This window comes from Sodiomyces alcalophilus (genome assembly GCF_042370955.1).
Source record: "Sodiomyces alcalophilus JCM 7366 unplaced genomic scaffold ACRALscaffold_2, whole genome shotgun sequence".
In the NCBI taxonomy this organism is placed as follows: Eukaryota; Fungi; Ascomycota; class Sordariomycetes; order Glomerellales; family Plectosphaerellaceae; genus Sodiomyces; species Sodiomyces alcalophilus.
The window spans coordinates 15,071-29,694 of record NW_027263533.1 but is presented as its reverse complement, the minus strand read 5'-3'; the positions used below and the strand labels follow the sequence as shown (position 1 = coordinate 29,694).

At 53.0% G+C, this 14,624-nt stretch overlaps 8 protein-coding genes across 8 annotated transcripts; 4 read left to right on the top strand and 4 right to left on the bottom strand.

Moving 5' to 3' along the window:
- Positions 1 to 382: 382 nt before the first annotated feature.
- ACRALDRAFT_2039699 (uncharacterized protein) lies at positions 383 to 1,713 on the top strand (the record flags this gene model as incomplete). The annotated part of the gene is made up of 2 exons (XM_071020980.1): positions 383 to 1,433; positions 1,526 to 1,713. 2 exons carry the CDS (start codon positions 383 to 385, stop codon positions 1,711 to 1,713), a joined length of 1,239 nt encoding a protein of 412 aa, XP_070876240.1.
- A 41-nt stretch (positions 1,714 to 1,754) lies between these two features.
- ACRALDRAFT_1067866 (uncharacterized protein) lies at positions 1,755 to 2,924 on the bottom strand (the record flags this gene model as incomplete). Its single annotated transcript, XM_071017492.1, has 1 exon — positions 1,755 to 2,924. The coding sequence occupies one exon, from the start codon at positions 2,922 to 2,924 to the stop codon at positions 1,755 to 1,757; it is 1,170 nt and encodes a 389-aa protein (XP_070876239.1).
- A 454-nt stretch (positions 2,925 to 3,378) lies between these two features.
- Positions 3,379 to 8,461, top strand: ACRALDRAFT_1039564 (uncharacterized protein). The gene is made up of 3 exons (XM_071015141.1): positions 3,379 to 3,433; positions 3,514 to 6,356; positions 6,419 to 8,461. The coding sequence occupies exons 1-3, from the start codon at positions 3,400 to 3,402 to the stop codon at positions 8,132 to 8,134; spliced, it is 4,593 nt and encodes a 1,530-aa protein (XP_070876238.1). The 5' UTR covers positions 3,379 to 3,399; the 3' UTR covers positions 8,135 to 8,461.
- A 384-nt stretch (positions 8,462 to 8,845) lies between these two features.
- Positions 8,846 to 10,075, top strand: ACRALDRAFT_1047352 (glycoside hydrolase family 61 protein). The gene is made up of 3 exons (XM_071015500.1): positions 8,846 to 9,501; positions 9,570 to 9,650; positions 9,758 to 10,075. Exons 1-3 carry the CDS (start codon positions 8,953 to 8,955, stop codon positions 9,842 to 9,844), a joined length of 717 nt encoding a protein of 238 aa, XP_070876237.1. The 5' UTR covers positions 8,846 to 8,952; the 3' UTR covers positions 9,845 to 10,075.
- A 598-nt stretch (positions 10,076 to 10,673) lies between these two features.
- Positions 10,674 to 11,746, bottom strand: ACRALDRAFT_2016415 (uncharacterized protein; the record flags this gene model as incomplete). Its single annotated transcript, XM_071019845.1, has 10 exons — positions 10,674 to 10,717; positions 10,797 to 10,892; positions 10,977 to 10,995; positions 11,070 to 11,112; positions 11,161 to 11,239; positions 11,275 to 11,328; positions 11,387 to 11,479; positions 11,508 to 11,538; positions 11,610 to 11,633; positions 11,678 to 11,746. The coding sequence occupies 10 exons, from the start codon at positions 11,744 to 11,746 to the stop codon at positions 10,674 to 10,676; spliced, it is 552 nt and encodes a 183-aa protein (XP_070876236.1).
- On the top strand, positions 11,666 to 12,574 carry ACRALDRAFT_1060630 (uncharacterized protein). Its single transcript, XM_071016267.1, has one exon. It carries the CDS (start codon positions 11,880 to 11,882, stop codon positions 12,504 to 12,506), a length of 627 nt encoding a protein of 208 aa, XP_070876235.1. The 5' UTR covers positions 11,666 to 11,879; the 3' UTR covers positions 12,507 to 12,574.
- Positions 12,575 to 12,959: 385 nt separating this feature from the next.
- Positions 12,960 to 13,357, bottom strand: ACRALDRAFT_1060629 (uncharacterized protein). The gene is made up of 2 exons (XM_071016266.1): positions 13,186 to 13,357; positions 12,960 to 13,131 (listed from the first exon to the last, which is right to left on the bottom strand). The coding sequence occupies exons 1-2, from the start codon at positions 13,301 to 13,303 to the stop codon at positions 13,049 to 13,051; spliced, it is 201 nt and encodes a 66-aa protein (XP_070876234.1). The 5' UTR covers positions 13,304 to 13,357; the 3' UTR covers positions 12,960 to 13,048.
- A 394-nt stretch (positions 13,358 to 13,751) lies between these two features.
- On the bottom strand, positions 13,752 to 14,168 carry ACRALDRAFT_2097119 (uncharacterized protein; the record flags this gene model as incomplete). Its single annotated transcript, XM_071022817.1, has 1 exon — positions 13,752 to 14,168. A coding segment is annotated over one exon (417 nt), but the record flags the coding sequence as incomplete, so codon positions are not given.
- Between the last annotated feature and the right edge of the window lie 456 nt (positions 14,169 to 14,624).

The following is a 14,624-nucleotide window of genomic DNA, read 5'->3' as shown; positions in this document are numbered from 1 at the left end:
TCAGAATTGTCCGCTTACTTCGTATGTAGTTTCGGATTGAGTCGTCTTAGTGAGATAATAATAGATGTAATGTATTTTGAAACGTTTGTATTATCACGATTGTTTGTCTTGTCTCTTGTCATTCCAGTGCATATTATACACATGCAATGACAGTGTGGCGCTAACGTTGTATACGTTGTACTCAGCATTGCCATGGCGTATACCGCGTGTATACCGCGGAGATGACAAAGCTAACGCTGACCCACAGCTTGGTAAATTTAAATGGAGCTACACGCGAGCTACATGACATCCTCTCCTCAGTACTTCGGCCCTCGTCGACGCCATCACCATCCCAGGCCGCCCATATCAATCAGTTCTTAATTGCGCTTCGTTAACCACAAACATGAAACCTTCGCTAGCTTCCATCCTCAAAACTGCTGCCTTCTGGCCGCTCGTAGAAGCCTCGTTAAGCGACCAGCAGCCAATCGGAGTTTCCTCAAGCTCGCCAGTATCCCTGGACGGACCCTCTTGGCGGGATGACCTTCTCGACCTGCACCGCTCCCTCGTGGAGATCCCATCCGTCTCTAACAAGGAGGGCAGGGTTGCCCTCTTCCTCCAGGAATACCTGACGCAGCGTGACTACACCGTCTGGCTCCAACCCGTCGAGCGGCGGGACGATACCCCTGCTGACGAAGACCGATTCAATGTAGCGGCATGGAAGGGCGACAGCAAATATCCCTCCGCCGGTATCGTCCTGAACTCTCACATTGATGTTGTCCCGCCGCACATTCCGTACGGCATTGGACATGGGCCCGTTACCGGGGAGACGAGGATCAAGGGCCGTGGTAGCGTCGACGCAAAGGCGAGCGTAGCTGCTCAGATCCAAGCCCTGGAGAATCTTCTTGCATCTGGGGATGTCGCCCAGGACGACGTGATGCTTCTCTTCGTGGTTGGCGAGGAAGACAGCGGCGATGGTATGCGGACCTTTTCCGACTTTTTGGATGCCATGGACCCGCGTCCCCAGTTTGATGCCGTCATCTTTGGAGAGCCCACTGAGAACAAGCTGGCGTGCGGCCACAAGGGCGGCCTCTTCTGCGGATTGACGGCAAAGGGTGTAGCGGGCCACTCGGGATACCCTTGGCTTGGCAAATCGGCCAACGGACTCATGATCGTCGCCCTGGCAAAGATCCTCAACACTGATCTCGGCAGTCACGATGTCTTCGGCAACACCACCGTCAATGTCGGCATCCTCGATGGCGGTGTTGCCGCGAACGTCATCGCCGAGACTGCGTTCGCCAAACTTGCTATCCGCGTGGCTATTGGACCACAGGATGAGGGCAGCAAAATCGTCTGGAATAGGATCCTTGATATACTCGACGAGGTCGATGACGAGGCTTTTGAGTTGACTTGCTCGCACGATTACGGCGTTGTTGAAACCAACTGTGACGTGGACGGTAGTGTTCCTCCCACCGCCCAAGCGGTTCAAAACCTTGCTCCATATTTCTCTAGAAGGGGCACATGACTAACCTCCCTTTGTTCCACATAGGTTTCGAAGTGGCTGTAATGAACTATGGCACTGATATTCCCAACCTCAAGGGCAATCATACCCGTTATCTTTACGGTCCAGGGAGCATTCTTGTGGCACATGGCGACAACGAGAATCTCACGGTGGCCGACCTCGAGACAGCCGTGGAGGGCTACCAAAAGCTCATCCTGCATGCGCTGTACAACTAATTATGGATTTGGTTCTTTCTGTCCCCGCCAACGAGGGTTGGTTATCTCGCAACCACTTGCTGCCACCTTTCTGGCAAGAGCCCGCTGAAGTCGAACTGGCCATCTACATTCTTGACTACTGTCCCCTTCTCCGTCACCACGGCGTCGATCAGGTCGTGGGGCGTCACGTCGAACGCCGGATTCCAGACCCCGATCTTCTGGTCGGCCGTTGCCACCCGCACGGTCTCAGTTGCGTCCACACTACCGTCCGGGCGGACGATGGCGCCCGATATTTGCGTCAACTCCTCCTTCTTTCTTTCTTCGATCTTGATGCCTTCCCCTGTCTCGGTCTCCAGATCGATGCTTGTCGTCGGGGCTGCCACGATAAACTTGATGCCATGGTGTTTTGCGAGCACGGCGAGTTGGTAGGTCCCGATTTTATTGGCCGTATCGCCGTTTCGGACAACGCGGTCCGCTCCTACAATCACGGCGGCGATATTCATCTTGTCCTTTTGGAGCGCAAACAGCGCTGCTGCCATGGAGTCCGTGATCAAGGTGGCGGGAATGCCCTCATGAACCAACTCAAAGGCTGTGAGGCGGCTTCCTTGATTGTATGGACGGGTTTCGGTGCAATAGGCATGGCTAAGGAGGTCTCGAGCCTGTAGTGTCCGGATGATGCCCAGGGCGGTGCCGTGGCCAGATGTGGCCAGCGACCCGGTGTTGCAGTGAGTCAACACGGAAATCTTTTTTTCTGGAGACGCAAGTACGGTGTCTCTCAACCAGTCAGCTCCATAGGCGCCAATAGACAGATTAGTCTGCAGATCCTCGTCCAAAATTTGCTCGGCTTCTTCGATGTATGTCCTGATGATTTCCTCGGGGCCTTTCCCGTCGGCGGCGACAGCATTGGTTCGAGCCTTGAGTCGGTTTATGGCATTGGTTAGGTCGACCGCTGTTGGCCTGCTCTCCTTCAAATAATCGAGCCGCGAGTGTATGTAGGAGAGAACATCGGATGCGGATGAAGCCTGGCAACTTCCATTATGCAGCTCGACGGCGTGCGCCAGGCTGGCGACAATGGCAATGGCAGGTGCCCCTCGTACTCGCATGGATCTAATACAGTCGAACGCCTCCTCGCTGGTGGCCACCTCGTCGTAGTGGAATTCATGGGGAAGACGTAGTTGGTCAAGGACCTGGAGACTCCCGCGGGAGTACTTGACCGCTTGTAGAGTCGACATATTCGCCAGCCGGAAAGACGGATGACAAACGAAGAGCTGGAACGACAGTGACCTTGAGATCAATTGGGAGAGGTGAGACTTGGTGGCGAGGAGTTGCGCTACGGTAGAGTTCGTTCTCCTAGGTGGCCGAAATTCATATACATAGCTGATATATAACGCATCATCCCCGTCGTTGACGTCGAAGGCTTTCTTTCCCCGAGAGCTTGCCCCTCAAAGAATTCTGCCGGACCCCGCCAAAATGACGCTAGACTGGGAGCCAATCACCTAACTGGATGTCTTCACCGCCCTGGGAATTGAGAGACCAGCTGCCCACAACTGCATGTGACTGCAGGACCCCGATAATCCTGGATCTCCACTATTCCTACGCGGCGTCCACCTTCAACCTTCAAGCTACGAACCGTGAACTTTTGAACGTGTATTCTCTCCTGTTCGACGCCTCACCGACAGATAAGATCAGGATGATACGCTGCACATAATGGAGCAACCTTTCTCGACCTCTAAAGTCACTGGCACGTTGTTCTGTTCTGTCCTTGTCGTCATCCTCGAACCTCTCGAACCTGACTGACCTGCCTCACCGCGCTCTCTCTAGTCGAGTACTTCGATCCCCATGACGTGTATAAGCTCCTAGGTCCGGGTCTCTTGCCTCGCCTACCCCTTCGAAACCTTCACTGGCAATCCCATGCCGGACCTCTCCGATCCATCGACGTCCTCTATGCCGAACTAGTGAACGCCTCCTCGAATGCGGCGGGTTCCGTCGCCTCGCCCGGCGTCCTGAGACGCTCCCATAGTGCAGGCCTACCAGACGATGGTTTTCAGACACACCAGATTGGCGGAACCAAGAGCGCCTCGTCCGACCATGTCGACACGCAAGCTGGGACCGCTTCGCAACACTCGGGTGGCAGAGAGCGGCGGCATCAGATTCCCGGCCTCCGACGCACACCGTACCTCAAAGTACTCCTCGTACGATGCGATGACAACGACACCTACAAGTCGACCACCCGGGCCGAAATACGCGAATGGATTAAAGAACACACGCCGCCGTCGCAGAGCACGCGCAAAGTCAACACTCAGGACAACCACGATGCCTTTGAATGGCTTATTGTCCACGTCGTCGTCCCCAATACCGCAGCCGCCAGCCAGCCGAGGCTGAACGGCAAGAATACAGATGGTGCGTCGGGAGAAAAGACCTCGAGCTCTCGATGGCGAACCGGGTCCAGCACGCTGCTGGAGAAGATGCGCGCCGACTTCAATGTCGCCGGCAAAGGCCCCGTGGACCGCGTTGCCCAAATTAGGATCGGTATCAACGACGTCCCTTACAATATCCTACCACGCGTAGTACCGGCCACCCCTACCGGCTACTCCGAGTCGGAGAAGGACGCGGAACATGCCTGGGAAGAGCTCATCGCCAAGTTCAAGAGTCTGATCCTCGCCTCCTTTGATATGAGGGTCACCCAGTACGAGGAAGATATCCGGGAGAAAGATGCGCAACGTCGCCTCCCTGGCTGGAATTTCTGCACCTTCTTCATCCTTAAAGAAGGTCTAGCCCGTGGGTTTGAGAGTGTCGGGTTAGTTGATGACGCCCTGGTTGGCTACGATGAGCTGAGTGTCGGCCTCGACTCGGTCATTCAGGAACAGGTCACTTCAGGTGATCCGGAGAGACACGGAGGTTCTCTCCTCTCTCATACCGAGGAACTGAAAAGAAAGCTAGATCGTGCCCTCTCTACCACTGGCGCTGGGGCCATCGAGGATGAAGAGGCAGTGGATCTTCAGAGCAGGGACGACACATCTTCCGATTCCGGCAACGAGTTTCTCATCAGCTCCACGAGGAAGCCTTACAGGGATATGATCGTTGCGAACAATGTGTCCGTTTTCGACTTTCGATGCTACATCTTCGCCCGGCAGATTGCGCTTCTACTCCGGCTCGGAAACAGCCGGTCCTCCAAGGCTGAACTCATCACCAGACTCAAGGAGCATGAGGAGACTGTCCTCGGCGGTGGCGCGCAACAAGTGCCCGCATCAAAGTCATTGGAAGATGCCGAAGTACTGTCTATGCTAGCAGAGGTTTGTCGCCGGACTCTGCAGTTTATTCCGGCCATCTCCCAGGTCTTGCGAGCCGACCTCGTCTCATCACTGGGAGGAGACAGCGAAACGCAATCGACGCGTTCCTTAGACCCAACCACGTCCCAGGTCGTCGATAACCTAGTCTCCTCGTTCGCTTTCTCCGTTGCCCAACAAATTCTCGCACAAACTTCGACGCAGTCTCTTCCCATTCCTCCTTCGTCACTCATGTCGCCAAAGATACACGAACCCAAGTCGTCAATTCCCGAGCCAAAGACGATGATGCATCCCGCTCGAAGCTCTTCGCTCCATATACGGTCGAGCTCGCGGCCCCCCGCGAGTCCTGGCGTCTTTCCTGGGCCCGGTGCCGGCGCTAGCGGGACCGTGCCGGAGGGCAGTGCCGCTGCCCCGCGGGGCCAGTTTCTCAAGTCCGGACTAGAAGAACTCGCTGCTAGACGCGCCGAACTCTATGCCCTATCGCGAAGTATTCTTGAGGAGTGTGGAAAGAAGAGAGGGTGGGGAAATGGTTGGAGTTCGGTGCCCGACGTGGGGGAGCCTAACCTCGAGGAGATGCAGGATATCAGCCTCGACGACGATGAGGCGACCACCGAACCTCAGGCCGGGGAACCGTCCCTGGCGGGGTTGGAGAGCAAGTTCCTGCGCATCGCGCTCGACAACAAGGACGATTTCTATCGTCTCTTTGAGACACTAACAGACAAAGCAATCAGGCACTATACCGTTGCGGATCACCACCATGCCGTGCAGGCTAGCCTGACCGAGCTCGCTATCCTCAAGTATCATCTCGGCGACTACAGCTCGGCCGCTTCGTATTTCCACCGAACAACGCCTTTCTTCGGGGAGAGCGGCTGGAGCTCGCTGGAGCTTCCCATGCTGGTCATGTACTCCCGCTGTCTTCAGGAACTGCAACGAAGGGAAGACTACGTCCGGGTGGCACTGAAGCTGCTGCTCAAGGCGGCAGCGGCTCACAAAGACCGGGTATCGCGAAAGAAATCTCGAGGGCTCGGTCCCACAAGCCACCAAGAACACCGATTCCCAAACCCGAGCAATGCTGTCCGAGGCGTCCTCGAAAAGCTCGTTGACGTGACCAAGACCTTCTCCCATGAAGTGCCCATCCCTCTGGGACAGTTCTTTAGTGACGTACGACTGGAAGGGGATCCGGAGTATGATCGCCGGCGTGACGGTTTCACGCTTGCTGTATCGATGCAGAGCCTACTTCCGGATGATCTGGAGATAGAACAATGTCGGATGCGTCTTGTGAGCATGGCGGCCGACAACCCCAAGGAATTATGGCTGGAATGCCCCACCACGCCCGTCCTTCGACCGGGGGGGAACACGATCCGGCTGCACAGCAAGGTTAGTCAGTTGATCACCGATATATTGATAGAAAGCTTGGCTGACATGACTGTACATCACAGACGTGTGTGGCTGGCCGTTATGAAGTCGACCGGCTTAGCTTGATCTCGAACAACATCCACATGCACTACGAACGTGATATTGACTCCGATCCTGGAACGACGAATGACCTTTTCCCCCGCTCTCACGTCACAATATACCGGCCAGCTGGGTGTCTGGATTGCGAGCTGACTGCAACGAAACACATTCAGCTGGATCGTAGCAACACACTTGATCTGAAGCTCCACACTGGCTGGAATACGGTCACATCTTGTGATATCCGGGTGAGGCCCAATACCGGTGGTCTCAGGCTCCTCACGACAGACGCCCAGTTCATCGGCCCATCTTTCGAGTTTGCGCAGCCCCCAGAGGCTGGTCTGTTTCGCTTTGGCTCGCTGTCTGCCGATACCACTCTGCAATTGCGGTTCCCCTACTCCACCGAACAGGATGTTGCAACTATTTACGCCCGCGTGGAGGTAACATACACGACTGACGACGGCACTTATTCCTTCTGGGTAGCCCCGTCAATCCCAATCAGTCTCGCACTGGGCGTCAACGTCCAAGACATATTTAAACACGGCGCTGTTTTCTCGCGCTTCAGCGTCTCGACAGCGTCACCCAGCCCGCTTCTCTTGTTCAAGAGCGAGCTCCGAGAATCCGAGGTGTTCCAGCCTCACTTTGGCTCCCCGCCCAGCAAGACAATCACGGTGTTCCCTAAGCAGCCGGCCACCCTACTTTATAAGATTGTCCGGAAGCCCGATGTCATGATCGATTCAAAAACGCCCAAGACGCTGTTTCTCAAGTTGCACTACAGCGTCGTGCTGGACGAAATCGTTGCGGCTACGGAAAGGTCGCTCAACCAGGCCGCTCTCTCCACCAACTCGATAGACCTAGCGTCGTTCACGAATGTGCTGGCCTCCTACGTACGGAAGAATCTGCCTGCGAGGCTGACGGCGTATGATTTGGAGCGAGCTGCCCTCCTCGGCGAATTCTCCACCGCTGCCCTCGTGGGAAACCATCTCGCGGCTTCCTTTTCCGGATTGGGAAACGTTCCTGGCAGCGAACGAGACGCCGCAGCGGCACTCGCTTCCCTTGTTCAGGACTGGCATGGGAATAATCCGACCCTTGCTCTCCCTCCAGCCGCAGACGTGGAAGAAACCCCTTCTATCCTTATCCCAGTGGACGTCCCGTCCGTTCCTGTACACTGCACCGTCGACATCCGCCTCCAGCAGCCTCTCCTGTCACCTCTGCCTAACGTGGCGGCATCCGCCATGCCGGTGGTGGAAATCAATCAGCTCCTGTCAGCCAACCTCAAGCTCCAATGGACGCGCAAATGGAACACAGAGGCGGCGGCACAAGAGAGTACACCGAGTCAGCAGGAATTCAGCTATGATGTCACTGCGCCGGCTGATACTTGGCTTCTCGGCGGCCGAAAACGAGGTCGCATCGTGGTTCCCGCGGAAGACGCATCTATCGACATTCCCCTTATGATGGCCCCACTGCGCGAGGGTTGGCTCCCGTACCCAAGCGTTGAAATCCGAGAAGCCAAGTTGGACGAGCAGGGATCTTCCGGGTCTCATGGCCCAATTGAGTTAGATTACCGCAACCTTGGAGAGACGGTGAGGGTTGTGGCGGACCGCGAGCGGGTGACGCTGAGCTTAGACTCGAGTGGGCCGGGGGGAGGACCGCTTGTGCTGGAGAGCGAGCGGCGCGTGATGGACGAGCGAGTGGTTGTCTAAGAGGGTGCGGTGACACTGGCGCGCCTTTGAAATCTGTTGCGTACGTTGGTTTTGCATACATTAGGCTGTGCATTCTGCCCACCATATCATCAAGACGGCGTTCAAAGCATGTTGTATCGCATCCAAAGCCGTAGACGGCGCGCTAATAATCAAGACTTTCCGTCGCATTTCCTGCCGCCCTGCCGCCAAACAACCCGCACGAGTGTTGTCGTTTTCTATATCTCGACCATTCGTATGCGCGATTTAGGAATCAGAGTAGTGGCGAATTCCCCTTTACGAACGGATGCATGGAAAGTTGGCCATTCACGTCCGACCCCTTAATTACACGAAGCTTCCCGTCGAGAACAGGGAAATTGAAGTACTACAGGTAAATGAATGCTTCAATATTACTCCGCATCACGGGCTCTACTAATGTCAGAAATCAAGGTGCGGTTGCCTGGTTCCGGGTTTCAGAAGCAAGGCAGTGGGCTGCGAGGCGGCATTTATACCGCAAGATGATCACCCTTCCTCGGAGCAGCATTATCCGCAAACCGATTCGAACACCACGGATCGTGATATTCCAGGCACTGGGGGCAGCGCGCTTATTCTGGTCTATGGCCACGGAGCTTCGTTCCCCGACTGGTCGCCGATGACCAAATGCAAAACAGAGACGAAGAAAAGTTGGGTTGTCGGCTGTTTGCCTAGACTATATAAATTACCTGCCTTGAACCCCTTTCCCGTCGATCATGTCCTACCAAGAGTCCAAGACATTCTTTGCACCGCAGATCTAAGCTTGTTTCCTCGACCAAGACTCTTGTCGTCTTAGCTCTACCGTTGCGATGAAGCTTCTCCTTCCCCTGTTCGCGGCCGGCATGGCCAGCGCCCACACCATTTTCACCTCCCTCGAGGTCGGCGGCACCAATGCCGGCACTGGTCACGGCGTTCGGGTTCCCTCGTACAACGGCCCCATTGAGGATGTCACTTCCAACTCGATGGCCTGCAACGGTCCTCCCAACCCTACCACCCCTACCGACAAGATCATCACCGTGCAGGCCGGTGACACGGTGCACGCCATCTGGCGCTATATGCTCTCGACCACTGGCTCGGCCCCGAACGACATTATGGACAGCAGCCACAAGGGTCCCACCATGGCCTACCTGAAGAAGGTTGACAATGCCGTGACCGACTCGGGTGTCGGTGACGGTTGGTTTAAGATTCAGGAAGACGGTTTCGGCTCGGACGGCATTTGGGGAACCGAGCGGATCATCAACGGTCAAGGCCGCCATGCCATTCGCATCCCCGAGTGCATTGAGCCCGGCCAATACCTCCTCCGTGCGGAGATGCTTGCCCTGCACGCGGCTGGCAGCTACCCCGGCGCCCAGTTCTACGTATGTGATGACAACACTCCCGAGCCACATAAAAGCATGGGTAATTGGCTAACACGATGGCGACACAGATGGAATGCGCCCAGATTAACGTCGTCGGCGGCACGGGCACCAAGACCCCCTCGACTGTCAGCTTCCCCGGAGCGTACAAGGTAAGAACTCTCCTTCCGTCCAGCCTCAACATCCATGCAGCATGCCTCAATATCATAACATGGAAAATGAAATATGGAACATGCAATGTGGCTAACCATGCTCGCAGGGCTCCGACCCCGGTGTCACAATCAGCATCTGGTGGCCGCCCGTCACCAACTACCAGATCCCTGGCCCCGATGTCTTCACGTGCTAGAGTCTAGAGACCCTGGATTACCATACAGTGTGCACTATAAGGCCGTGTATATAGAATATGTGCCACATTGTCTAGGATCCGACTTGGCTGAGACGAAGGGTTCGGATGGTGGTGTCGTGCAGATCACCGGTGACGAGGATAATCTGCAGGGACCCGGAGAGCACCCGATGTGTATATTGTCTATTTCAACGAACAAATGTGCACCATGACGTATTTCTTCTTCTTTCCGTGCCTCATTCTTTGATTCTTTCTTCGCAACCCGTCTTGCCTGCAACCAGACAGATCCCGAGGTTGCGGTTTCACCGAGGATATTGATGGTCCCAAGTCTCTTCCCAGACAGAATCCTAGAATAGATCCTGCGTCGAGACAATTATAGTTGGAGGTATGCCGTGGCTGATATGCCGCCTGCATTGGTTCGACATAGTCAAGCTTAAGCACTCAATCTCTTCCCCTTATACCCTGCTGTTGCATACCTACCCTACAGTCAGCTGCCGTGTCCATTCCTGAAGATTACGGTACGACTACTACATGTGCTCGGGATCGGCTTACAAGAAATTACATGTAGATAGCGGCTAAAAAGAGAGCACATTGTAACGCATAGCTTCTGCCACTCTACTGTGTACTGAGTTCCGTAATTAGTCTAAGAATACTTTAGAGATAGCGACAGATCGATAATCCCAACAAGCATGGACTCCTCCACGCAGATACGGGATTCTACCCGCCGTAAGGACACGCTGGCTTGAATCTGGACTCGAATCTGTTTCCGAGCATCCAGATAATAGATTTCGCAGCAAGGGACGACATACAATTGAATACGCGAATTCATAGGTCAGGGTAAAAGGGATTGGTCCAAAATCCTGTTTTTTCGAGCTGCTTGCATCCGGACACACATGCATTATCAGGAAGGATATGTACGTTGTATACTGATAGTTAGTAACGCTTTAGACATCACGTACGTGTACTCCGTATGCGAATGTGTCGCAGGCAAGCATCGCATAAACGCTCTCCTCTTCCCCAAGAGGGTATACTCCGTGGCGATCATTGCCCGCTGGATGGGTCAATTCAAAGGCCCGCCATAGCCGACAGCTGACTGGAGTAAAAACAGGATAGTAGGGGCCCGCCGCCGGTCAACCCCTCGTTGAACGATGGGTCTGCCAAGCTGCCTCTTCCGCGGGTAGGGCAACGACGTAGCGTAAGCCTTAATAAAGGATATCACTTTCGTGACATTGCTGGACGGGGTGGGGGAGAGGCGCGGCGGGGACGAGAAGCTGAGTGGGTGATATATTGCTTTAATATCCATTAGTGTTTCTTTTTACATCGCAAGCAAGGCTTCGTCCTTATGTGTCGCGGGGTACGGGAGATGCGAATGCCCCGCCATCAAAGTTGGCGTCTTAGCTGGTGGGATGCCAAGGGTGGAGTTTCCCTAACACATGGGCGCATCTCACCAATAATGTCACCATTCTGCAGGAACGTACAGTGCCAGCCTCAATATCCTGGACAACCACATGCATAACGACGTCTATCAGGCCAACGCTAATGCACGTTCGGATATCCACGCCGGAATCTCGCAGACGGGACTGGCGAGATGACGGTTAGGCGGGGCGTTTCGGAGAATGAGATCTTGGATCTCGAGATCTCCAAGACTACACCACCAGGACGTAACTCTGGTTCTCAATGTAAGTTGAGGAAGACCTCTCAGTCAGCGACCCTACGTAATAATGGTAACCCAACGCTCCTGTCCTAACCGTGTATAAATACGACTGACCTGCTCCTGAACTTCGACACTGAACTGACCCTTTCTTGTGTACGATTAAGCCCAAGCTCAACCCTCACTCCTTCAGTGACTTTCGCAGCCACATTCAACTGTGCATTCGATATCCTGAGTCTCCAAGGTGATCCCATGAACTGATCAAACAGGACAAGTGGATTTCTGACCGTGAATTGAAAGGCATTAAAACAAAACAGAAACCAACAACAACAAAAAAAAAAAAAAAAAAAAAAAGGAAAAGATTACTCAACAATATACCAATCCACCATGTCCCAAATCAGCCGAACCTACGGTGCTTCGAGCGTGGCCGAGTTGAAAGCCATCTACGACGACTGGGCAACTACCTACGACAAGGAGCTCGCCGAAGAAGAGCAGAACTATGTCGCCCCGGCCATTGCAAGTGCCTATGTTCTGAAGACGCTCGGCGTCAACCGGCTGAGCGATGACGTTGAAATCCTCGACGCCGGTTGCGGTACCGGCCTCGTCGGCATTGAGCTCGCTAAAGTGGGCGCAAAGAAGATCGACGGCGTCGATTTGAGCACCGGCATGCTCGATGTCGCTAGAGCTACCGGCGCCTATCGAGCGCTAGAGACCGTCGACCTCTCGCAGCCTCTTGCTCGCGAAAACGGATCCTACGATATCATTATGTGTGTGGGTACCATGACGCAAGGCCATGTCGGCCCAGAGGCCCTCGACGAGTTTATCAGGGTGCTGAAGAAAGGAGGATTCCTCGTTGCCACTATTCTTGGTTATATCTGGGAGAGCGGCGGCTATGAGACTCGGGTTCGGGAACTCGTCGACGCGGGCAAAGCCACCTTGGTGAGCGCCGACATGGAGGACTATAGAAGAGGCGCAAACGTCCAAGCTCGTATGCTTGTCCTGCAAGCGAATTAGTGACATGCCGCTTTGGCATACGAACCTCGATATAGCGTTCAGAGAATAGAATTCGATTATTGGATAGCGTTGAGTTGTGAGATATTCCAAGTTGAGAATACATTCTCGATATGAATATCAATATGTTACGTCTTCGATTACTTCCGTTGACCGCTCCTAAATTCTAGACCTCGTGCATGTGAACCATTCTCAGTGGAAACGTTACACTTTTGGTTAGAGACCTCTTCTCGGCCTTATGTCCTTACCAAAGTGCAAACTCGATGACCTGGTTTAGTAATAAACGCAATAGAGCAGTGTCGTGTTACTATTAGGCATTGATGCCTAAGGTCCCCGAATTTTCGCGGCCTATTCTCACAAGGAAGCGTTTTGCGTAGACCTAGAAAGCATAAAGGACGCGACTCCTCTGCCCAGTATATCATATTGCTCTTGCTCGGAATTCTCATTAATAACCCTACCTTAATCAGTTATCCACCACTTCTCGAGAAGCACGAAATATCCTTTATCTTGTTGCTCGGCAGCTACTCTCGAATTCACCATGCCTTCTACAATTGTGCCCTGCAAGCATTGCGGAACCGATGTGTCCAGCACACAAACTGAGTGCCCCAGCTATGGAAAGCCGCCTCATTAGGTACAAAGCATACTGCGGCATCGCTGGGATTTAAGGGTTAACATCTCATTCTAGGCCGTATTGAAGGATGCGACACAGGATGTCCGAATGGCGCCACGAAGCTGGCTAGTAGCGGGCGGGTCTCACGAGGTGGTCTTTGACGGAATAGGGGTTTGACGGAATGCGCCATTTTGCTAGGCAGACAACTTAATGCTGTTGAGAAGTATTCTCTCATTGCCTTTTCCCCAGAGGACCCGTACCTCGTGGCCAAGATATCGCCCGTCCTTCCGTCAACTGCAGACTAGACTTCAGAAGAGGCTGGCTTGCTTGGGCCCTGATTATGCTTTCGTGCCAGTTAGTCAAGCATTATCCTACAGAGTGTACCCCGTGACACTTATATAAACTCGAGATTCAAGAAATTCAAGTAACTCGAAGCAATCGTTATCCTCGCCGTTGATGGCAGATAAAGGGCCGAGCCTATTAAAGAATGGCTACTCGAAGCGAGGCGGGTAGAAGCCGGCGTATTCCTAGTCGATGATTGCGTTGATCTTTAACGTATCTGGGCTAACGATAATATTCTATTAGGACAGGTCGTTATGACAGAAGACGTATTCGTTATAATCAGAAGGTCGCAGAGACTAGTGATCTATCTCTGTACGCCGTATAACCCGATAGGGGGGGATCACTAGTCCTGATAGCCCGCTAAGTCGGTTGGACTTTAGGGTCTTGAGCGTCGCTAAATAGCCTTGAAGTTCCTTTCGTATAATGCCCTTCTGATCCTCTAAGAGCTCCGATATACTCACGCCTTTAACGTACTCCGCAATTAAGTAGTATGCGTTGTTATCCTTAAAGTCGTAGTACACGGTTAGGACCGGGATATTAGTATAACAGCGAATATATCGTAATGATTCCGCTTTGTTTATAAGACTCTGCTTGTTAAGCCGAGGGACGTGTAGACCGCGATATCCGGTACGGAACTCCTTAGGTCGTAAGCTTCTCTTAATAACGGCGCCTCTACGATAATAGTATTTTCTATTAAATATAATAGCGAAACATCTATTATCTTAATCCCCCTGTTTCTTATATATCGCGACTACGGATAAAATAGCGGTGATAGAAGGGTAACGGCGATAGTAATAAAAGACGCAGAATGGATAATAGGTGGCTAGATAGATAGATAGTGTTATATAACTAAATAGTAAAGAGAGGCGAAGCCGTTACTATACAGAACGGCTTAGGCAGTATAATCTCGGATAAGTCTTCGATAACAGGAATGCTTAAGGCCTCGAAGTGTATATAACTAAAACAATATATATAATAAGGAGACCTTTAGAAAAGGTTCCTGGAGGTACGCGCTGCTCTAATCAGGGCAACGTAGCTAAAACAAAGTAAATATAATAAACATAGCAAAACTTAGGGTTAAAAGGATAATAATTATATAGAATAATAAGTATCCTCTATATCTAGGTAGCGTCGCTATATATATATAATATATAAGATAAATAAAAAAG